General features: G+C 49.7%; 7 protein-coding genes across 7 annotated transcripts; 2 read left to right on the top strand and 5 right to left on the bottom strand.

Annotated features, from left to right (window-relative positions):
- Positions 1 to 165: 165 nt before the first annotated feature.
- On the bottom strand, positions 166 to 2,405 carry BCR38DRAFT_519840 (serine carboxypeptidase S28-domain-containing protein). The gene is made up of 4 exons (XM_040865149.1): positions 1,790 to 2,405; positions 1,546 to 1,737; positions 779 to 1,464; positions 166 to 719 (listed from the first exon to the last, which is right to left on the bottom strand). The coding sequence occupies exons 1-4, from the start codon at positions 2,268 to 2,270 to the stop codon at positions 576 to 578; spliced, it is 1,503 nt and encodes a 500-aa protein (XP_040721036.1). The 5' UTR covers positions 2,271 to 2,405; the 3' UTR covers positions 166 to 575.
- An 8,353-nt stretch (positions 2,406 to 10,758) lies between these two features.
- On the bottom strand, positions 10,759 to 11,444 carry BCR38DRAFT_404529 (uncharacterized protein; the record flags this gene model as incomplete). The annotated part of the gene is made up of 3 exons (XM_040857850.1): positions 10,759 to 10,997; positions 11,062 to 11,213; positions 11,275 to 11,444. 3 exons carry the CDS (start codon positions 11,442 to 11,444, stop codon positions 10,759 to 10,761), a joined length of 561 nt encoding a protein of 186 aa, XP_040721035.1.
- A 1,959-nt stretch (positions 11,445 to 13,403) lies between these two features.
- Positions 13,404 to 14,516, bottom strand: BCR38DRAFT_329372 (uncharacterized protein; the record flags this gene model as incomplete). Its single annotated transcript, XM_040854877.1, has 1 exon — positions 13,404 to 14,516. The coding sequence occupies one exon, from the start codon at positions 14,514 to 14,516 to the stop codon at positions 13,404 to 13,406; it is 1,113 nt and encodes a 370-aa protein (XP_040721034.1).
- Positions 14,517 to 16,649: 2,133 nt separating this feature from the next.
- Positions 16,650 to 17,393, bottom strand: BCR38DRAFT_453976 (ribonuclease-III-like-domain-containing protein; the record flags this gene model as incomplete). The annotated part of the gene is made up of 2 exons (XM_040861660.1): positions 16,650 to 16,793; positions 16,848 to 17,393. The coding sequence occupies 2 exons, from the start codon at positions 17,391 to 17,393 to the stop codon at positions 16,650 to 16,652; spliced, it is 690 nt and encodes a 229-aa protein (XP_040721033.1).
- A 254-nt stretch (positions 17,394 to 17,647) lies between these two features.
- BCR38DRAFT_416812 (histone acetylation protein-domain-containing protein) lies at positions 17,648 to 19,971 on the top strand. Its single transcript, XM_040859131.1, has one exon. The coding sequence runs from the start codon at positions 17,788 to 17,790 to the stop codon at positions 19,471 to 19,473; it is 1,686 nt and encodes a 561-aa protein (XP_040721032.1). The 5' UTR covers positions 17,648 to 17,787; the 3' UTR covers positions 19,474 to 19,971.
- BCR38DRAFT_10380 (uncharacterized protein) lies at positions 19,633 to 20,455 on the bottom strand. The gene has a single exon (XM_040853318.1). The coding sequence runs from the start codon at positions 20,306 to 20,308 to the stop codon at positions 19,793 to 19,795; it is 516 nt and encodes a 171-aa protein (XP_040721031.1). The 5' UTR covers positions 20,309 to 20,455; the 3' UTR covers positions 19,633 to 19,792.
- A 679-nt stretch (positions 20,456 to 21,134) lies between these two features.
- On the top strand, positions 21,135 to 23,088 carry BCR38DRAFT_10350 (uncharacterized protein). Its single transcript, XM_040853315.1, has 3 exons — positions 21,135 to 21,544; positions 21,608 to 21,770; positions 21,828 to 23,088. The coding sequence occupies exons 1-3, from the start codon at positions 21,280 to 21,282 to the stop codon at positions 22,690 to 22,692; spliced, it is 1,293 nt and encodes a 430-aa protein (XP_040721030.1). The 5' UTR covers positions 21,135 to 21,279; the 3' UTR covers positions 22,693 to 23,088.
- Positions 23,089 to 23,188: the final 100 nt, after the last annotated feature.

Here is a 23,188-nt window from a genome sequence, read left to right as displayed (position 1 = left end):
ACGTTTTGAGATACGACATGACATCATCTCACCTGTTGCACCTTGAGGGCCGAGTTACCAGGGCAGCTCAACCTCAAGGCAGCACCTACTTTGAACTTCTGGCTTTGCGCAGCTGGGCCGTGAAAAGGAAAGGCATCGTGACTCGAGAAGCCGTCTCGTGTCAGCATGTTAAAGATTAGGAACCGACAGTGTTTTGGGGCGTCGCCACATCCCCCGCCTTACCTTCTTGGAGTACCAGGAGCGATTGGCCAACTCCCCCACACACAAGCTTGCCACCCCAAAGTACACCAAAGCATACCACCCTACGTTCGCCTCAGCACTTTGGTATCCATTGGCCCTACCTTACACGTCTTCAGTGGAAAAAGTATCACTTCTGAAGTCGGTCCAGCATTTACCAACAAGGGCATTATCCACTGGTACTCAATCACGGCGCATTACTTCTAGGCCCCTATTCCCATGACTGAAACGACCAAACCAAGTCTACCATACACATCTCGTACCATGGCAACAGTCTCTTGTTTCATGGTTTCCAATTTTTGTATCCCCGAATCGCATATCAACAGTATTGCATGCCATTAAACAACCCGATACGAAGCCATGGCAGCACCAGCAACCAGCATCCACGTCAAGCGTCCAAAAGCTGGTGCCGCCGACTCTGGCGTCGTCTGATTACCCACTCCGAGCCACTCCTTCAGATGTGCCAGCTTGGCGTCCCTGATCTGTACCTCTTTATCAGCCAAATGAGACTACCACTTCCACAAAATGGTTAACCACGTACCTGGTCCAACCCAGGCCGGACACCCCGAGGTACCACAGCCTCCGAAAAAGTATCCTCCGCACGCGCCGTGCCATTCACTATAATCACCCGTGAGTGATTATAGCTATCTGCCTCCGTCAGGATGGGCGCACCTATCGCAGCGATTGGGTCGAATTCGCCATGCACTATCAACAGCCGCTCCATGGAATCCAAGTTGGTGTGGGATAGCGCGTACTTCTCGGTGAAATACTCATTGGAGCTGTTATAGTCGCTTGCTTCCCACTCCGGATTCTTGCAAAGGTCCACCGATGTCCTGGTGTATGCTTCGGGGAGCAGGTTGTTGCTCGGAATAGAGCGGTGGTTGATGGCGTAATAGGAGCACGTGATGTAGTCTTCTGGAGATGTAACCTTGGGTGATGAGGCACGGGTGATGTTGCGGTTTGAGGGATCGATGCACTTGTTGGGCTGCTGCCATGACGATGCCAGGAGGGGAATGCGTATCACCTCTCCGTCAGTCTTGGCTGGGAGTGTTTTGTTGATTAAGTCGTCCAGCGGATATTCTGTCGGAAAACGATCCACAAAGGGATAGTTGAACTGAGAGGTTTCAAAGTAGTTTTGCACCGTCGCTTGATAGATGAGCCTATAGTCGGTTCCATTAGGCTTCCAGCAGATGTTGAGGTCAGGAAGGGCATCGTGGCAGTTTTCATCTTGGAAAGTTAGCATCTAGAATACCAAACATCTCTTTTACTTGCCAATAATGCAGAGTTTGAAGGTATTCATCGCATCACGAATCTTTTGAGCTGCCTCTCTGGATTGATTGTAGTATACTTTGGAAAGGTGGCCGGCTGCCGCAAATTTCAACCTGTTCTCTGGCATCGGACCTAAAGACATCAGAGCGGGCGACGAAGCGATGGCCCCGGTGAAAGTGTCGGGGTAACGCATGCGTGCCTGGACGGCCAGAAATCCGCCATACGAGGAAGCTGCAGTCTCATCAGCCTTTCGTTCCTCACTACGTAATAATGCTGTTCTGACCACCTGTGTATATGACCTTGCTGTCCTCTGCTCCCGGAATAGACTGCTTGATCCAATTGACGAAATCGACCCCGTCTTGCAGAACATTGTCAAGCGTTAAAGGGGCATATGAATTGTCAGAGGTATCGTTCTTTGTGGATCTTTTATTGAAGTTCCGAGGAAAGCTGCCTCCTGACTTATCGCCGAAGTATCGATGTTCGAGAATGGCCACCGTTGCATTTAGCTGTGGCGCGTAGTCTATCAAGTCGGTTGTCCATATAGGACTCATTTCTTGCTGTGCATTCTGCACGAACAGGATTGGCCCACCAGATTTGAAATAGTGCGTGACGAGTTGATACCTTTGGGAAAACTTTCCAGTTTGGTCGGAGTCGTGGTTCAGAATCTGATCGAATTCTCGAATAGGGGGGTCGATGAGGGTGGAGCGCTGCTGTGCCTGGACATGGCCTAATATGGCCATAGCGACCAGAAATGGCGGAACCATATTTATCAAAATTTGACTCAGTCGGTTCAAATAAAGATGGAAGGTATGTTGTCAAAACGAAAACACGGGTTGAGGAGTGGCGAGTGTTGGGATTCGAGACAAACTTGCAGTTTAACTCGGTTCAAATCGGCAGTGTGTCAGTTTTGACAGCCCATTATATCGCTTTGAACATTCAGAAAGGGTTGAGTTGGAATTCCATAGAATTAGACGTGACACGCACGCCTTCGGCGAAAGGTCATATATGGTAAGAAGAACTCCAGCTGGTGACGCGGGCGGAAATTGAACAGCGAAGAAAGACTGCGTCGCGAATCGGCATTAACTTATCTTATTTTTAGTAGGGACGGTTACTGTTTATAAACAAAACATTGGTGCTAGATACGAGTGTCAGATTACGATTCAGGTACGTGCATCTCTTCCGGCGTCTACACAGCGATTTTACAGCGAGATGGGAGCTTAAAACTAAGTTGCGGAGCAACTACAACCAGTCTCAAGGGTTATCATTTTCTGTAGGCTGGTCAATTACTTCGTTTCTAAAACGGGTATGTATTTAACTTGGAAGGAGGCCTACTACAGAATTGGAGTTAAGTATTAACATATGTCGTTTGGATACTCAAGTTCAAATGCTGATTTCCAAATGGAGCACTACGATTACTATAACGCGATTAGAGTATTGAGGAAAAGGTGGCGTATGCTAGCTGACAGCTACTCCATGCCATACTTCCAGTATTTATCTATTCATATATACCGGTATCATCTCTAAAGTCAGGAAGGGATTGCTGTTTCGCTAGATGCTGGAGTATTTACTTCGCTTAGGATAAGAGAGGGAATAAACGTCTGTATAGCTATCACAGGACTGTAGCTTGATGATATAATAAAAGGATATATGTTATACACTATGAGTTTTCACTTACACATTTTAACAGATTTAGAAGCGATAGAGCGTATTTAATTAACTATGTTAAAACGCGATCTTTAACATAATCTAGAGGAACAAAAATATGTCCAAAAAACAACAAAACATACAACACCAGGGATTCGCTGGTGGTCACCCACCCAACTACTAGTCTAGCGGTTTGCAGCTTATCTATGGGAGAGCGGACGGGATCCCGAGTTTTCTGCAGCCTATGGTCGTATGTATCTAAACTGTGTGGTAAAGTAAACTAACTAGGCAGAAAATGCTGACCACTAGATGTATTGATTTACACCGGTAACGTACAACCCCACCTTTCCGGCCACCTAATATGCCAACTACAACAACCTTCGGCACAACAGATTATCGTCGGTATTGGCTATTATTATACAATGCCTCGATATTCAGTAAATTCGATTCAAGGCGCTCTCAACGATATCAATCAAGGGATATCCCAGCGCCAGGCTTCCCTCCGATGGGGCGTTCCACGCTCTACCCTCCAATTACGACTCGGCGATGGCCTCAGCCATTCTGACGCGTCAATCGCGTCGATGAAGCTACCTAGGGGTCAGGAAGACGCGCTGATTGGATGGATCCTCGAAATGGATCGCGAGGGTCGTAGCCCGTCGGCGCTATTCATCGCTAAGATGGCGTTGATTCTGTTACCTCAGGATCGTCGGTCAGAGGGCCTCGGTCGCCATTGGGTTCATCGCTTTATTCAACGCCATCCAGAGGTCGGAAGTATCCAATCTCGACGCCTCGACCGTCAGTGATTTGATGGCCTATCGACGCAGAATATCGACGATTTCTTCGAGACGTACGAAGCCTTAATGTCAGCTCACGACTACTTTCCACATAACGTCTGGAATATGGACGAAACAGGCATCGCGATTGGCGAAGGGATCGAGGGTATAGTGTACGGATCGTCAGAGAAACATACAACATTCGTTCGGAGTGACGAAAGCCGCGAATAGGTCACTATATTACATGCTATATCGGCGATGGGTAACTCGTTGACCCCAGCAGTAATATATACTGGCAAGAGCCTCCAAGCCCAATGGTTTAACGATTGCGACGATATACCTGATTGGCAATATACTTATTCGTCTAACGGTTGGATCAGTACAGATATCGCCGTTCGATGGCTTCGTGATATCTTTATACCTCGTACACAACCAGTTGATCCCGACGAGCAGCGGCTCTTGATATTAGATGGTCATATCGCTCACGACAACGTCGAATTTATGTGGTTAGCCTATTGTAACAAGATCTCGTTACTATTTTTGTCAGCACACTGTTCTCACGGGCTCCAACTTCTCGACGTCGCCGTATTTGCTCCATTAAAGCGGTACTATCGCTCGTTAGCGACCTCTCTCTCGATCGAGTACTGTTCTATTCCATTTAAAAAGTCGACGTTCCCCTCGCTATACATCGAGGCATATACGAAGTCGTTCACGATCAGTAATATAGAATCAGGCTTCTATGCAACTGGAATATACCCATTGGATCCATCGCGACCTCAGCCGACGATAGCCCCCCTATGTCAGGGTACGGCTAGGCCGAAGGCAATAGTACAGAGTGATGGGGAGTAACGGGCGTCCCTCCTACGTAGCACCGGGTGGTCACTGGCGGTCTCAGGTAGGGGTGCCCACGGTGATGCATTGATCTCTGCCCTCTCTATCTTCCTCCGTCTCGACTCCTTACTTATAGCCAGCCGAGGTTCTCTCTTGGATTCTGGATGTTTGCTTCCGTATGTCTGTGTTCCTCCGACTTCGGCCAATATCTTGGACAGCGGCTCCTTATCTGCAACCAAGCGATTCCCTATCCGCTGCAAACGGCTTCAACGGCTCTCATTCGCCACAAGCGGCTCTCTAGCCGCCACAAACGGCTTCCTACCTGGTGGAAGCCGGCCCGCCTCGGATGACACTTGTGGCTCTGACAACTCCTTCCCTATCCTACTTCGAGATGGTCCTTATATAGATAGCTAGGCGCCGCTTGGACCCGGCATAACAGCAGGGTCGGCGATGCCAAGGATCTTGACTCTCGTCATCCCAAAGCTTCACATAGATTGTAATCATGATTCGGGAGTCTTTTGTCCGAAACACCCCTCCGGCGGCCCGCCGGTGTCCTGCGTTCAGTGTCCTGACACCCACGGGTGCCTATGGCATTCTGTTCTCTGACACCTATCAGAACGACCAACTACACCACCAACAGCTAGTAATTGTCTTGATCCTACAATAATAGCGACGCCAGTGACTAGCTTAGTAGCTAGGGAGAGTCTGGCAGCGATTACGCCATTGCGATCGTCGCAACGGCTATTGTTTCGGAAGCTGACTCGTCGGCTAGATGTACAGAGCGTCGAGGTCGCTACTTTGACCCAACGTGTACACGCATTAGAAGCCGATAACTTCGTTACGCCCCAAACCACGTAAGAAGGTACGATTAGGGCCTAATGAATGATTTGGTAACATTGTACAGATTAAGGAAGCGATGGATCGAGCCCTTGAAGTAGAACGGCAACGAGACCAGGTACAACGTCGGAATCAGGTAATACTGGACCTAGCTAAGGCGTCAGAATCTATCAGATCTATACCTCAGGAAGCCCTAGAGCACAGCTTTCTATTAGAGCTGGTTGTACCTGAATAGCTATAATAGTACGTTGAATACACTGTTTCGAATACCTTCAATTTGATTGCAATATGTGGCCAGAAAGGTGGGTGGCCGGAAAGGTGGGGTTGTACGTTACACCGCTCTAGTAGTAGGGAACGCTCACGACCGATCGAAATTCTCAGATTACTTCTACAGCAGATAAAAGGCACTAACTATAATCAATTTCTAACTTCGGTCAAACTAAAGAGCAAAAGAAATAACGTTAATATCTCCTTAAATAGGCAAATAGGAACATAATATCAAAAATGTTAAAACATACAACACTAGGGATTCGCTAGTGGTCACCCACCTAACTACTAATCTAGCAGTTTGCAGTTTATCTATAGGAGAGCGGACGGGATCCCGAGTTCTCTGCAACCTATGGTCGTATGTGCTAAAATCCAGTCGTAAAGTACATTAAGTAGGCAAAGTACACTGACGACTATTGTAACGGGGTAAGGCCGGACGCTAGGGAAAATAGGTGACGGAATGGGGAGGATCTTTTGCTTTCTTTAGATGGACTTGTGGCTGCAACTTTCTTTCCAACGGCACCCCTTTTTAATCACTTCTTTTATCCCTTCTATTCTACACAGTCAACAGTCAACAGTCATCGTGTTATTTTTTCCAGCGCAGTTTTCAAGAATCCATCCATCTCTTCCACTTAGCCTTGACAAGTACAGGGGCCTTTATCTTGCCCTGATCAGACCAATCCAGTTCCGGTGACAGCTTCAATTCCGCTCCCAGAGCAGACGTCCTGTTCTGAGAATTATTCCGTCATAAGTCTCTAAGGCATATCCCAACAACTTACGCACAAGACTTACAGGAGCTTCGCTCTTGTAGCCAGTACCACAATCTTCGTCTGATCAGGCCAACAGATGGGATCTGTTGGTACTGGAGCCGTCTGTCCAGTGTGTTAGGTGGTAGGTATATCCTACTGACCGCCTGACCCCGTTTCAATATTTGTGAGTTGTAAAAGCATGTCATTCTATCTAATGCTATCGATCACGAAAGTTGGACTTAGTCCCCAAAGGGCTAAGTCACGTGGTAACTTTAGTGGTCTTGGCAAAGCCCACAAAGGTTGCCTAACACTTTACCAGAAATCTAGTTCCTTTATTTTGGCCGAACTCGTCAATTTTCTTTAACTTCTAAAGTACTAAATAGAATAAAGGAGTTCTCTATTTCTTAGATGCCAATAAAGTGCTTTCTTCTGTATTTGGGCGGGCTTCCGACTTGGGTCCATAATTGGGGAGGTGGCGAAAAGGGGGTACATAATGATCTTGTGACGGGCTCACTGCGAAACTATACAGCTCAACATGGCCAAATACTGTTAATTATCTAACTGAGGAGGAAAGTAAAACCAGCGAGTTTTCCTAGAACACAAACTATGTTTTTATATGCCCTCGATGGTTCCTTTGTTGGATCCGGACGCAAGGTTCTTGCAGCTCCGGATCCCATTTCAGGCACAGCCTGTCACAGATCTGCTTTGATGCCGATGTCATAATAGAGCGGGCTGGAAACTATAGAACCCTTTTTCACTCTCTTGTATTACTATTTCTTTCATACTGCAAGATATACATTTTTGTTTTCATACATAATGAGTTCGAAGAAGATTATGCGCTCAGCCAATGTTTCTAGTGTTTAAATCTAGGTTTTATAGGCATGTATGTACGTAAACAGGTAAGCTTTTTCCAACATTGATTTCTCTGACAGGACGAGCCGTCAACCTTAATATGACATTATTTGGTATTCGCGGTCCCGCTGACTCGGGATGACTTTGGCTGACGCCCGGGCCCCCGACACACATACGGGGATATCCACGTCGTCCCCCTAGTTAGGGGAACGTGGATATTCGTTTATCTCCTTCCACCATACATGGCGGCTGACGGCCCCGCTGGCGACCGCCTAGCTTATTGGCTACAGGCCCCCTGCCCCCTGAACCGCTAGGCCTCTACAAGGCCAAGTGCCGCTGACTGGCGCCCTAAGACCCCTCCGACCCCACCCCCCCCCTCCCCCCCTCCCCCCTCCCCTCTCCCCTGGCCGGCTGCGATACAGCGCTTCGTCCAGTGTTTAGAGCCGCTGGAACGATAGGCCTAATACTGCTAACCTGACCGAATACAAATACAGGGGCGGCACAAGACGATGTACGATGTAAGTTGCCCCGCGCTCTCCCCTTTCCCTCCTCTCCCCCCGGCGCCTCACCGCTCTCCTACCGGCTATCCGGCCTCGCTACTTATTTGTCTGTCTGTCTGTCTGTCTGTCTGTATATGGCGAGGACGAAGGAGACGGGGCGCGTTGCGCGTCTCGGAACCGATGCCGTTAATAGAGCTGAGTTACGGGCTAACACACAGAGGATCCTATCGCTTATCGACCAGTCCAGGCCGAAGAACACTGTTATAGCGTACAAGCCGAAGCAGAAGGAGTTCCAGGTATGTTGTTCGCTTACCTATCGGCCCCGTAGGTTGCCCGGTACGTAGCTAACGTCTTTATATATAGGAGTTCTGCCGGCGGAAGCAGTATGAGGATGCCGATACGGTTACGGAGGACAAGCTCCTCCTCTTTCTTGTTGAGGTCGTTACCGACCGGCCCCTGAGAGCCTGGAGCCGGAAGGCCGACCAGGGCGTCCCGCAGGAGGAGACGCGGCTCGGGTGGCGCTCCGTACGGAGCTATATTACAGCTATTACCGACCTCTATCGGACCCAGAGGACTTTAGGGATGAACACGCACCCCTCCCCGCGGGAAGACCACGTACGTGAGTACGTCCGGTCTCTCCAGCGGCGGGATGCGCAACGGGAGAAGGATCTATACGCGGATAAGGGCCGGGAGACCATCTTGGACGGCTATACCGAGGAGCAGTTCGAGCGGATCTGCTACGAGCTTTGGGCACATAGCAGCTCCTCGCCCGAATGTCACTTTCGGACACTCGTTGACCTCCTTCTCGGCCATTATATGCTTACTCGTGGCGGCGATCGGAGGGCGGCCGAAATCTCGGACCTGTTTACGTTTGAGCTGCAGGGCGAGGGCTCGACCCCTTGTATGCCGGTTATCCTAACTACCCGTGCGGGGAAGCAAAATCAGCATGGACGACTTGAGACCGCAGGGGCACTCCGCAATAGAAAACCGCTTATCTGTATGCTAGGTGGCCTTGCTTTTTACCTGCTGTACCGCTGGGATCTAACCGACGAGCCCTTCCCGGACCTGAGCCGGCGGTCGGCCTGGTACGATATCCGGCTGATCAAGGGGAGCGGGGCGGATCGTACAACAGCCTTCTCGTATAACGCGCAGCGGGACTGGGTTACTAAGGCCTTCCAGTACGCCGGGGTAACGTCACAGAAGAAAACGCATATCGGCCGCAGCGCTGGGGCTAAAACAGCTGAGTTGAAAGGCGTAAGCGAGGAACAGATACGACGAGCGGGCCGGTGGAACCAGGAGCAGATGGTCGGGTGTTATCTCAGCTCGTTACCCCGGAAGTTTATGCGTGTAATGGCCGGGCATCCGCCGCAGATGGGATGCTTCGAGGTCCGGCGGGCTACTATCACGCCCCCGGAGGCCCTGCTTAGGGAGATCTGGCCTGAGCTTGACAGCTGGAGGGATAGGTTCGGCCCTAGCCAGGACCAAGTTAGTGACCTAGCAGCTATGGGTCTAGTCGAATTACTCTTCCACCTCCGGAAGGTTATCCTACAGGACTCGGCCCTGCTACAGGAACAGTTCCCTAATAGCCCTATATGGGATCACCGGGTCTTTCAGCATAAGGCTTACGCGCTATTCGCCCGGCAGGTCCGAACTACAGCCCAGGAGGAGGAGCGCCCTAGCCAGCTAGCTCTCCTGACTCAGGCTATGCCGACGCTAGCTGACTACCTGAGGTCGATCGACGTACGCCACGAGGCAAGGATAGCTGAGCTTCAGCAGCAGACGGCGAAGCTTCAGCAGTCTCTCGATCAGCTCGTACACTCAGACCGTACCCAGTCTACGCAGCTCCAGAAACTCACGGCCGGCGGCCTTACCTTTCGCCTTGAGGCTACTCCAGTAACAGCACCTGTACCTTTACCTACAGAGGTAACAGTAGTAACAACAGTACCGACAACAGCATTAGCACCGGCCATAGCAGAGGGGCAGATACCAGTATTACGTAGTAATCCCTCTAACCGGTCGAACCTAGCACCTACCGGGCGACCTACTGAGCGTAGTTCCCTAAGTCCGCAGCCGTGTATCTGGGCAGGAAATCCAGCGCCCCCGAAGCACAGTATGTGCCGTACGACGCGTACAGTGGAGGGGCTATGGAGGGAGTGGACGATCGGGATCCATGGCCAGCCGTCGGTTACCGAGTTAGACAGGCGTTGGGGCAGCCGGTGGAGATCTGGCCGCCGGAGCGAGGTACAGTGGTACTCTTTACGGGGCGAGGTTATCGTTGAGATTAGGAGGCAAGCACAAGCAAGGCGATGTAGCGAGGAGTCGGCGATGTGGATACTTAATTTGCAACAGCAGCAGATAGGCTGTTCTATAGACCAGCTATGTAAACGGTTACGGGCCGGGAGGAAGGCTCGCCTAGTATAGTAGGACCTACCCTAGCGGCCGGCCTTAGCCTACCAATAATACGTATATATTACGGGTACGAAACGGGAATCGACGCCTTACCTAGCTTTGTATTATATCTTTTACCCCCCGGAGCATCTCTCCTACCTGCTAGTTTGGTATCCGGACGTCGCCGAGCGGCCGGCCGTTAGGCCGGCCATCCGATGTGGTGATATTTGGGATATTCTCACCTGCTGACTGCACGGACGGTGTTTCGCCCTAGTGTGGCGCTCAGCCGCTGAATCCGCCCGCCAAACACCCCTGAAACGCCACCGTGGATATCCTATTGCTCTCCACTCAACGACTTCAGCGTGCGATCATGATCTCATTTAAACACCACAGTTGTCATATATATATGACTTACCCGTATACCTGACAATCACCAAGTTTTCGCAACCCAGAATCGAGCTTCTGTTGAGCCTCGGCAACAGAAATGATGCTGATTAAAGTTCCAAGGTCTTTGTTCTTCCTCATGTAAGCAATAGTGTTTCCTCCAGCGTCGTAGATCGGCTCCAACACCGTGGCGCCAGTACCACTGCGAGGAGCCATGCCAGCGGTAGCATCGTTGGACGCCGCAGGACGAGTTTGACTAGCAGCGCCTAGTCAAAATGTTTTAGTTAACCGAAGTTATTTTTGTATTAAGAGACAGAATAACTGGCTTACTGTTGCTCCCCTGGGGTTTACCATCATCGTCAGACTCGGATTCAGAGTCAGAGTCGAGCTCACTTTCCAATGTGGCAGGCTCGCCACGGGCCACGCGCTGTGCTTGAACGTCCCGAGCGATTTTCTTCATACCCTTCGCATGGACTCGACATCTAGCGTGACGTGACGAATGAGAAATCAGTCAGTGTGGAGGTGTGGAAGTTTTTGACCTACTGGCAGGCATCCTTCGACCGATTATAGCCTTTTGCGCGAAATAGAGCGATAATCTGCGCCCATTTTGTGATATCACCGTTGACGGTGAACTTGCCGTGATCGTTCAGGATCTGCTGTAGATCGTTGTGAGAAGTTTCGTCCCATCCTCGTGACTGTCCTTGATTCGACATCTTTGACTATTAGCGATCTGGTTCGTGAGACTTATGAAATGGTTGCGAGTTAGACCAGCTTGAAACCCGATATAGAAGAGAGCATGGATGTTTAATATCAACGCTGTTCTTAGAATATGATCAAATGTTGGATGATTTCATCGAGAACAAATCAAGGAACATGCGAGGTGAGGTATAAATAGATAAGAGGCGAGTAGGCAACAATCCACTGAATATCTTTGATCAATGTGGATGGTTTTATTGTTTCTAATAGTTGTGAATGGTTACAAGTGCTGAGTCCAACAAAGGAACAATGAAAGTTATCTGCACTGCATATCTTAGCCACACTATACATTCACCGAATTTGTCAGCAGCAATAAATTACAAGCCGTAGAAGGATGGTCTATATTTAAGGTGAAGTTCGAAGTTATTCGAAGGCCTAAGAAGAGATGGTTGTGCTCTATCATATACTGGGTATACGCAGATAACCATCCACAGAAACATCTAATAAGACTTCACATAAAAGGACATAAAATTAAGATAGGCTCATGTCTGAGACGCCCGACTCTTCTTGCTGCTTTGTCCCTCTGTTATTTAGGTAATAAAGGATACCCATGCCTCCTGTAGTCAAAGGTTAGTCTTAGTAAATGCCTGAATGCTAAAAACTGATTCAAAGATGGTGAGTTCCTGAGGACACTTTATTTGAATCGGAATGCTTATATGTTCAGGTACATGATGTGGGACGTGGAACAAGCTGGGATATACATGTAAGGAGGCACTATATCAGTCATAACAACTTTTCAATGCCACCGTCCGTTATTTCTCCCTTACAAGGTCCCATACATAGTTCTATTAATGCCAGCAAGGTTAGTTTCTACACATATGTCACTCATAAAGTAGTATTGTACGGACCGTACTTATAAAACGCTGTGGAGGAAATAATAATTTATTAGGCTAAGTTCTAGAATAATAAATAGCTAGTTACTACAGTTACGCAAATTGAATCAAAGGTATTGATTTTATCATCGTCTCGCTGTGGTAGCCTTTAGGATAGATGGTACAGTCGAACCAGACTCCGTGACATTGTTGACACAAAGAGTTTTGTACCTCAAAGACAGCGGGCATCTGGAGTATTAGATATGTAATATATGTTGGATTTCGTAAAATATATTGTTTATAGGTTAAGGTAAAATAAGTTGGGAGCTTTTCCTTAGTATGTTAAGTAAAATAAGTATTGTAATATATAAGGAGAGTGGTATTAGGTTCTATTTCTACATCACATCTACTATTATCTAAGAGTATACTATTCATATAGACTCCAGGTGGCTAATAATAGTCTATGTGATTGAAAATAGGATCCGAGCGACTAACCAAAGAGCTAAGCAAACAGTGAATGTCTATTCGTTAAGGGCTCTCAAATGGTGTATTTCGCGTTTTGCTAACTAAATTACAGAGGGTTATTAAAATATATGCATTTTCCGTACATCTATGAAATGGAGAGTTACCGACAGGGCAGGGTAACCAGGAACGTACGGGGATAGATGATAGCTAGACCTCAACGTTGATTTCGTCCTTTCTCAAAACCACTGGCTCTACAAGCGCATTGCAAAAATATGTGTCTTTTCCTTAGCACTGCTATCCACCAACCATAAGACCTTGTGACAGTATATGCAGCCTTAAAATTTGACAAAGCAAAGACGAGATAGCTAAGCGGTGCAGTGGTTTTGTCGCGGGGCAAATATTCAAATATGGTGGGGATTACGAACAAGTCGTACCTTTGGGAAAGGGCCGCGCTGGAAATACACAGACTCCCCGAAATGGCGAAGACGGCGAGCGTGACCTAGTGCAGTAATAGGAAGAGGTGATTATCTAGAATGTTTGCAATCTGGCCTTGTCGTATGCTTCGTTACCAGCCTGGGCCTAGTCTATTCCTCTGTAGTCGTGTTCTATTCCATACCCCCAGTTGCACACCCAGCTTCGTCACCGAAGTAGGGGGGTCTCTTCGCTCTCATCCTCAACATCTCCCTCTCTGTCAGATGATCCTTGCGTACCCTGGTAGTATACGTCGAAGGCCTTTTCCCGTAGAAACCAGGCCACAGCTAGTCCAGCCCCTGGGCCCATAAGGATAGAGATCGCAATCATCGTGACACATGCAACTACCCCGGCCTCAACCAGCAGCCAGTAAAGGATAGTGACTGCGATGATGGCAACATCTATCTCGATAAACTTGATGGTAGCCCGGGTCATCTCTTTCCGATCATCCCAGGCAAACATATTCCAGATGAGGAAGCCATGCGAAAGTACCGAGCAGATGACTGGTACAGCGTACATGGTGACGAGCGGAACTCGGTGCGACTCGAGGTGATACGGCCCGGGATCCGTGACTACCTTCATAGCGACGAACTTGACGGCATATCGAACCGTCGACACCCAGATAGGAAAGAACAGCCAAACCCCTATAGTGATCGGATGAGTCAAGACCAGCATCACAACGCTTGGCACGATGAACCCCACCACCACAGCAATCGGAATGGCCATTGCCTCAACCTGACTCGAAAGACCCCGTACCCCCTTATCGATCTCCGGATCCGCCTCCCTAGCATCTTCAGCACTGGCCGACTCCCTCGCCGCCTGCACATTTTTCGCCTGGCTCAAGTACGAAGATACAATGACCAAATCCCAAACAAGCACCCCCCCAACCAGATTACTCACAAGCCACGGCAAGGTAGGCTTCGAAATGACCCTGCTGGATTTGTTGCATATCCGCGCCGACTCAACGAGACTTATCGTAAGCAGCGCGCCCACGAAGGACAAGATAACGCTCATGCGAGCAATAGCGCGCACGGAGGTGTTGGCGTACTGAAAAAAGCTGACGAGGAAGCAGGCCGGCGCGCCGAGGACGGGGATGTGCGAGAGACCCGATAGCCGCGACCGTGCGTGGCATTGTGAGTAGAGGGCTACGATGTTGAGGTCAGTGTGGATGACCAGTATGGCGATGGTGACGACGGCGAGGAGACCGGGGACGACGAGGAGCCAAGGGAGAGCGAGACGCTGGATTAAGGGCCGGTAGTTTGGCCGGTGTATGGGATCCATGATGATGATGATGAGAGCAAGATATGATCTGGCCTGGGTGCTCCAGTAGTAAAGGAGACCCGGTGGTGGAAAGAAAGCTAGGGAAGGGTAGGGTGACGTTGGTTTAGACCTGGAGAAGACGGCACTAGCGGCGACGGGCATCATCCCTTGGTGGTGGATGCAAATGGAGACTAGCGCATTGCGGGGCATTTGCAGGGAAGCGCCGTCCCTTAGTCCTGCCTCACTCGAACGTCCGCTACTTCACCGCCGCTTGCCCCATTCTTCAGTGGAATGTTCCTTAAGAATAAACTTGACGGATTCTAGGCTTTTGTACTAATTTCCCCAGGTCGAATAGGCCATCCAGTGGTCATTGTAGCCAGCCGGTTTCAATTGTTTATTTCGGTATTCTGATACAATTGAGTGGTATCGTTAGCTGCCGTGGGCAATCAAATCTGGCAATCAAGTCACTCCCTTCGCAATTTTGAAATTCTGTGAATCGGCTAACGAGTTCAATGCCGCAAAGGAAGCTCCAAGCATGTCATGCTAGTGCAAGGCATCATGCTCGAAAGCATCCTATGCGAATAGGCCGCATAGAGCCAGCTTGCAGTGAAGTAAAATTTGCAGAACCGCAGCAGCTATCCAGCTGCCCTACTCTATTCAATAGTGTCAATCACGTCTAAATGCTCGACTCAGAAAAAGTTAATTTCTTCACGTGGTCGCGGGATCATGCGGGAATACGCATAAAAAGCCAGTCGAAAAAAGAGTGGACGTTAATATATCAGGCACACAAATCAAGAGAAGTCTACAGTGACGGAATTACGTTTTTGGTCATCAGAGGCGTGTCGAACAGGGCGAGACCACCGATACAATTATGAGGCTCCCCTATCAGTCGTGCAAATGCCAATACGAACTGGACTTTCAGGGAGGAAACGATGGTCGCCAGCTCCTCCTACCAGAAAATTGACTGCAGGAGGGCCGAATAAACAACAAGACCATCGCAACAATGGCAAACCGCTAGACTCAGAAGGTGCTCCCAACGAAGGTGCTGTTCTTCCTCAGTCTGAGGCCAGAGCGAAGCCATATCCGAACATGTCAAGGAACGAACTCCCGCCCCTTCCCTTAGCTACCTACTGAACTCCGCCTGAAGACCTGGCGGATGCACCTGCAATGACCTCGGATCCGGGCTCATCCACACTTCCGACTACATTCAATAGCTTCACTTCCGCAGGAACAGTCTCGGCGCCTTCGCCAGCCGCATCTCGTGGCACGCTACTAACACCCACTGCGCTCTGATGGATGTGTGCGTGAAGGGTAAGGAGGCGGCGCTGTGCTTCTGCCGCGTAAGCCTGTACAATCGATAACCGGATTTCCTCTGCCGGCCCGACTATATCCACTCGGAGTTGGATGTGCTGGTACTTCACTGGCGGACTGATTAGGCGCCCTTGGACCATCTTCTACTCGATGTCATGGCGAGCGACCCGCGGGGTATAGGCGCCGTACATCTCGAGTTCCAGGGGCGTATATATCCGGCCAGGTGGGATCTGGACGGCTGCAGGGCTGTATGGACATCAAAATCAGCTCGCGAAATCTCAAATCATATACCGAGGGCATCAACGGGTACGAGCCGTCCTTTGGTAAGTGTAGAGATGGACAGGAAAGGTTTCATGACGTTCTCCCCGATACTAAAGCAGCCAGACACATCTCCCCAGTTATCGTGGTAAAATGTGTTAAAGCGGCCGCTGCTCGACATATTTTCGGAGGAAACAATACAGAACGTGGCCGTGTAGACGCTCTATACGGAGAATACAATAAAGGGGACTACCAGAGACAAGTGTTTCCACACACGAAAGTGGAGTTGAGCTGGTTGGCTGTGTGGGGCGAGGAGCGGTATGAGGGTGATGATGGGAGATTTTTATATTTCAGGGGTTTAGCAACACTCACAAGCAATGGTACTAACCCGTCGTTCTTAACTTCTCATCCCATTGTTCTCACATGAAGTGTCAACAACTGCTCTCGTTGGGGTATACCATAGATGCGCAAGCTTGGAATGGGCAGAGCCAGGTTCTTTCGTTGTTTGCGCTCTATATCGTCATACAATGAACATGTTTTGTACATGGCGGTACACTCGTCGTCAGAAATTAAAGGCTTCGTCTTTTACATCCGCAGCTTCTTTAATACTCTCTCCCTAAAAATACGACTTGCAACCTTTCCACCGTGTTGCAGAGCAACGGCGCCGATAATAGCATATACGGTCCCTGACATGACCGCCTGTATTCCAGACGATTTCAAACTTGAAGTCTAGTCTCATGTTAGCGTTAACTAGAGCCAAGAGCAGTATCCGGCAAGACCTACATTCCGCGGCTTCCACCGCATTACTTCCGACAGTCCCGTATTCACAGCCAGCTTTTGCATATTCTCCTTGGTCAACAAATTGTCTGGATGCGTGACACTCAGATTGTCTACCAGACGCAGTGCCGGTTCCTCAAACGGCTCTCTTCGCCCAGCATAAATGTCATTCTCAGGCGCCTGGAAAGTATCCTGACTCGTGATGATGCTCTGCGTGGCCTCGAAGATGGCGATCTGGCGTCCCAGGAATGCAAGTCTGTCATTGAACCCGCGCCTTCCTTGGTCGAAGCTTTTGTGCGTAACTGCAAGCCATTTCAGTTCTTCTGGGAGCAGACGGTCGCCGCCCTTGCCAAGAAAGGTGTTGAGAACGTTGTCAAGTTTCTGTGGGTCATCGTTGACCTTCCAGATCGAGTTTTGCGGGTTTCGTGTTATAGAAGGGGAGAAGGTGGCCTTCATTCGCGGAGGCGTGCGGGAATGGCGTGGGACTTCATCGCTACTAGATTCTTCTTCCCATCGACTTGCTGGGGACGACGAGAAGGGTTGGGAGGACATCAAGGGTCGGAAAGTGACCACTGATTGACTCTGTACCTGTCGTAAAGCTTGACTACCAAGCCGGACGGCTGGTCGGGCTGTGGTGAGCGCCATTGAAGCTGTCTTGACAATGCAATGGTCACTGTCACTAGAACTGAAGCTGCAAACATTCAACTTTTGCGACCAGGATTTTGGATGACCAGGCCAGGATCACGTGGTGTCGGGACAAAAGTCGTGATTTCCCCGATCATGATCCTTGCATCTTCAATTTACACGTCTCCACATTGTAGCTTCACGCGTCGTGATCATCAAGTACTACACTCAAATAGTGATTCGTAATGGCCTATAATTGAGCTTCAAAACGGACTGAGGAATCCAACTTTGAACTGGCTCAAGGTATTGAAGCCTCAATACGATGGCCAACCTCAGGCATTCCCTCGACCCCATCCCAGACTACGACGCCCTCGTTGATGAACTCAGCCAAGTCCTGCCGAAGGATGTCAAGTTCACTGCCCACCACCTCTCCACTCCACCTACAACTACCGATGCTCTCTGCCATTCACCGGCCTACCCGCCAAACAATGCGCAATATGGCAATGCCATTGAATCAACCGAGCGAAGGGCAAGAAAACCACTACGAACGTACTGCGAGAAACACTTTTTGACCATCTCGATTGATTCCCTCGACTCAAAGGAGAAAGTGTTGGTGCTCGCCTTGGAAATCTATATATACACTACGGCATACTCGACTATTATTTTTGTGGCCAAGGCCGACTCTACAGGATATCTGAGCCTCCTGAAGCTTCCCAAAGCAACACCCTCTCCAATCCGGGAGATAACCACCACGTTCATCACGTTCTTGATCGCCAGTCGAAGACGGAAAGGCAAGCAGTGCATCGTCAACCTTTTTGCGCGTGCGCAATCGCAGTATCTCTTCCCCGGAAGTGTCACAAACAGCTCAAAACATGTGTTAGATGACAGAGGACTAGTTCGATGGTGGTGTCGGGTGTTGAATCCACTTCTCGACGGAAGCGAGAGTGCGAGCGGGAGGAAAATATGGCAACACATACAAGGCTATCTGGTTATACCAGGTTTGGACGAACATGAAACTCGCATGTTCTTACCCCGAAGTCCAACTGCCACGAAATGGACTCTGGGCCACCCTTTGGAGCACATGTCCCCCTACACCACGGACCCAGCGACATATGGGAGCACCGTCCCACCAAGATGTCTCATTCCAACGTATCCAGATGACCCGAAGGCTCGCTTTGTTGAGGAGCTGGAAGAGTCGACATCCGAGAGACTCAAACTCAGTGGTGGATGGAAAAGCCTAAGGACACTTGACCAGTTTTGGGAGATGATGGCTTTCCGGCAAGAGTGCTCTAGTGGTAGGATGACGGGGTTCGCATGGGTCGTCTTCGATCCCCCTCGCTCAGCTAAGCCCATACAGTCGAGGCCATCTGCTGCAGTCATTCCAACCCCGAGTGCCTCTTACAGTGGTCCTCCTAACGACGCAACGCGGCTACAGACGCCTGAGCCGAATCAGGAGCTGCCTTCCTTCGTGACTCCTCAATCAACTCCTTCCAAGTCCACGCAGTCAACTCCAATGAAACCAAGAGATCGTCCAAAGAAGCGGGTAAAGAAGGTTCTAAAGGGCCGCATTGTTCCCCGGCAACCTCGAATCAAAACACATCAGCGGACTCACTTCCCTGAAAATATCGAAACACCACACTATTACTGGCCGGAAGAGGGCAGAGGAAAGGTAATTCTCGATGAATCTGGCTACAAGCGCGCCGTGGAGCTTCTGCTGCACCTTGAATTTGGAACACTCGAGTCCGCGATATCAAGCACTGCTCGGTGGATCAACGAAGTTAATGTGGGCAGTGACTGGGATCAGGAAATTATTGGTCGGCGCGAGTTACCAGCGCCAGAGCCAGCATCCTCGGCATTCAGCGGCGCCGTCAACGATTTGTCAAGCATGATTAAAAAAAAGAAGCGACCAGCGACGGAGCTAGCTCCGGATACTTCAGCACCGTCCGAGACCGCCACTGTCAACACACTTGGAGCTGGCCTAGTCAGGAAGAAAGCTAAGATCACCTAAGTGAGTAGGTCGATTCCAAGCACTGTTCCCAGTATATTGGAGTAAGGTTGATATTGTTTGTTTTTATGGGGCGGCTGGCGTTGAACACAAGTTTGGATTGGAAACTCTTAACTTGAAGGTATAGCATTGATGGTGGAGCAGCCTGGAGATACATTCGCCCACTCCGTTATTTAATTAACTGAGGCTTCTGGGACTAACAGATGGCTGTGGCAGCTTACAGCCTTGATCAATACATCGCACTTTCAGACGCTGCGCTTGACCTCGTCCTACAGCGAGTTGCTACCCGCAACGAAAGAAGCATTTTTCGTTACTCGCAGTCCTATTTCTCCGGCAGCGTATTTTTAGCAATAATCTTTGAGAAACTATTGCGAGTAGTCCGTCGGGTTAGTTTCCCATTGACGTTGAAACTTGTCCTGCGGTTGACCCGACTTACTTGCCTGCCCCGGCTTACACCAGCGCCTGCCTGCAAGCAAGCGAGAATTATGTCCAGCTCCCGGGTTTTCATATTAATGCCCATCTTTGCGTGCATTGTATTGAAATGCCGGTCGCCAGATCCCACCGTTCGCTTGCAGTGGCGGTGCCAATAATACACTGCCAGCTTTACGATCCTTGTCCTGCGCCAGGCACTAATTCCTTCCGTGGTCCCATCGGGCTGATCATTCCAACCACCGATTTTCTCATCGTGTTCAGCCGCTGAACCGCTAGCCCTGGGTCGAGGTGTGTTAGGTGTCTTCCATTGATCAAGCAAAATCACCGTGGAGAAAGAAGTTTGTTGTTCAAAAGTGGAGCTGAGATATTTTTGGTCCCCGACAAGCCTGTCCACAACCCCTGCCATCGGCTACTATCATGACAGTCGACGATGAGATCTGAGAATGATCAACAAATGTCCTGAGAGCCTCAACTATGGACATTTGTGGGTGAGTGTATTGGTAAGCAGGTACGCCAAAATATCTAAACGGGCAGGAAATTGGCACTGACATGCGATAGGGCAACAAACTTCTGTATTTGTGTCCCAGACAAAAGGTCACGGTTTCCATCGTTCAAGGTGGATGGCGAGAGGGACATGGAAACAACTCTGTATATCAATGACACGTCCGTTCTGAGTTATTGGTAGTCAGACATTGTCTCGGGTTGTTCCACAGTCAACGCAGCTGGCCCGTCATCATGGATCTCTATTCCTCAGCAGCTTTGGACGTCTTTTTCTTGTACATATGCATTTTGGGCTTATCTGGATTATGGTCGATTGAGCCAGCCATATCCTGCGAAAATCCTCACTGCTATCCAACCAGAACACTGGATGAATACGAGATGCATCCCTCATAATCTATCACCTCGACGTCCAGTGGGGGCCAAACATTCATTCACTCTTCTTTATTTCGCCTTGTATCACCTCTCGCCATCAGGCAGTGCATCCTTCGCTATTCGACTAGACCCACTGAGGCTGGCCTCTGAAAGGCCCCTGCAAGTGATGGACAGACTTCACAGGATGCGTGTGGCTTGTCTAGCAATTTATTGATTGCGGTCCCCTCTTGCCAGTCTGTCAGCTTCTCTTCTCAGATCTCCTCGCAACCTCTGCAGGCACGAATGCAGATATTCACCGACGACAATCTACATCCGGCGCCGTATTATTCAATACTGAATTTTGGTGATATTTACCGGCGAAGTCGTACCCAGACTCGGAACCGATAACACCAGAATTTTTACCAGTCAGCGCCGCAGTGTTTTCGCACTTGTTCGCTCCAAGCGGCCGACCTGCTGAAACGAGCCTATCGCAACCTTATTACGCATGCAATATCACTCACGACTATGCGGTCAACAATATTTTTACTCGCCGCTGCGAGTGGCGTGAGCGCAAAGTGGATAAGACGGTCCGGCGAGAGGGCACGGTTATGGACACCACAAGAGACGGGATATGTTGCCGAGGAGGATCAAGCCCTAGGCTGGACACCGAAACCTACACCGGCTCCCGGCGTCAAATCAGAAGGCGAGCATGTCCTGGATTTATTGCGGCGAGAAACGACATCGACATGGACGAACTCAGAAACTTGCGGATGGGTCTCGGGCATTTCATGTAAGTCAACATATCCCCGCCACAGACGAGTGCTTCCGGCATGGCAAACTGAGCATTTTCTAGCATATCCTTGGACGTGCGCCGTAAATTCAACTTGCGCCACAAATTTTGACAATGTTGTCGCATGCTCATCGGGAACTTATGCGCCGTTTTTCTCGGTTTGCTTCGATTATGCTGCATACCAGGGCAGCCAGTGTAGCAGTATCGGTTCTTTGACCGGATGTTGGTAAGTCGCATCAGCTTTTCCCATAAATTATTGCCTTGTAAATTGACAAGTCGACAGCAATTTGTCGCAATATCCCGCGTGCGGAACTTATATCTGGACGGGCCAACCTCCACGATCCATGTTTAGATGTTTCAGTGAAGCAACAATTATCTCCATGTTGGACGAGCCACAATTTGTCATTGACGCCTCGCTTTCTTCGAAGACTATGTCTACTACCAAAACAGGCACCACCGACGGCGCTGTAACAGCCACAGACAATGTTGCCACAGCTATTCCTGGTCAAGGTAGCACTACTACGAGTAATCCAAGTTCCTCAGCCAGCAACACCGGCGCCATTGTTGGCGGAGTCGTGGGTGGAGTAGGGGGTCTGGCCCTCATCGCGGGTTTAATCGCCTTCCTCGTCTTGCGCAATAAAAAGAAGAAGCGCGAGGCACAAAGCTATAATACTGTTCCCGCTAACGACCAAAACGAGCCTCAGCACCCGGGTGTGGCCACACCTGCAATGTCGTACATGAACCCTGGCGAGACGACCTACCCACCACCATTGCAATATGGCGGACAGCCACCAAACCAGAACCTTCGGCAGAGTATGATCAAGCCGTATGACCCGAATACTCCGCAGCAGCAGCAATACGACCCCAACGCTCATGTTTACTACGGGTATAACAACAACGCGGCACCAGGCCAGTCGAGTCTCAACGACTCCAATGCCCTGTATCACGGCGCGCGGAGCACAAGGACGGGATCGAGTCCACCGCACAGCCCGGGGCAGTCGGGGTATCAATACCCGCAATTAACAGGGAGTTCGGTGGGGTACGAGGGACAGCAGAATACAGCACCAGTTACCGAACTCGATGGGGATGCACCAGCGGGCTACCATTCGAATCCGATCGAGATGGCGTCGGCACCGCAGCGGTATTAGTCGTTTCACTATGATGAGACGTGAGTGCTGATTAAATCTAGATGAGGAGCGCACGGATTCGATCAGGATACGCCTACTTATTTATACTGTACATAATGTGCCTTTGCTGAAATGCTCTTTTATGAAGGTACCCGAGCGAGCCTGGATAGAGCCTAGCATGACTTGCTATAGTTTATACCCAGAGATATACCCAGAGATTTTAATGGTGATCAACATCTGAGAAAGTTAGCAATCTATGCTCGTAGCTAGCTACAATGTTAATGCAACTCTGCAAACTGTTCTGCACAAAAACCCCTGAAGATGATGACACGAGAATGTAAACCGATCTACGTTAGTGACGACAGCCCCTTTCCATAAACCCATAACTTGGTCACCAAAGCTATTCATATACTCATCCCCGCCCGCCCCACTCCCAACATCAATATCTACCCACAATTCCAACCCAATCTAGGGATATATGGGCCCTGTATGTATGTAACTTATAAGCCCGCCCATT

The sequence above is a fragment of the Pseudomassariella vexata genome (assembly GCF_002105095.1).
Source record: "Pseudomassariella vexata strain CBS 129021 chromosome Unknown BCR38scaffold_1, whole genome shotgun sequence".
In the NCBI taxonomy this organism is placed as follows: Eukaryota; Fungi; Ascomycota; class Sordariomycetes; order Amphisphaeriales; family Pseudomassariaceae; genus Pseudomassariella; species Pseudomassariella vexata.
Note: the sequence above shows the minus strand (reverse complement) of the source record. Positions and strands in the feature narration are given on the sequence as shown.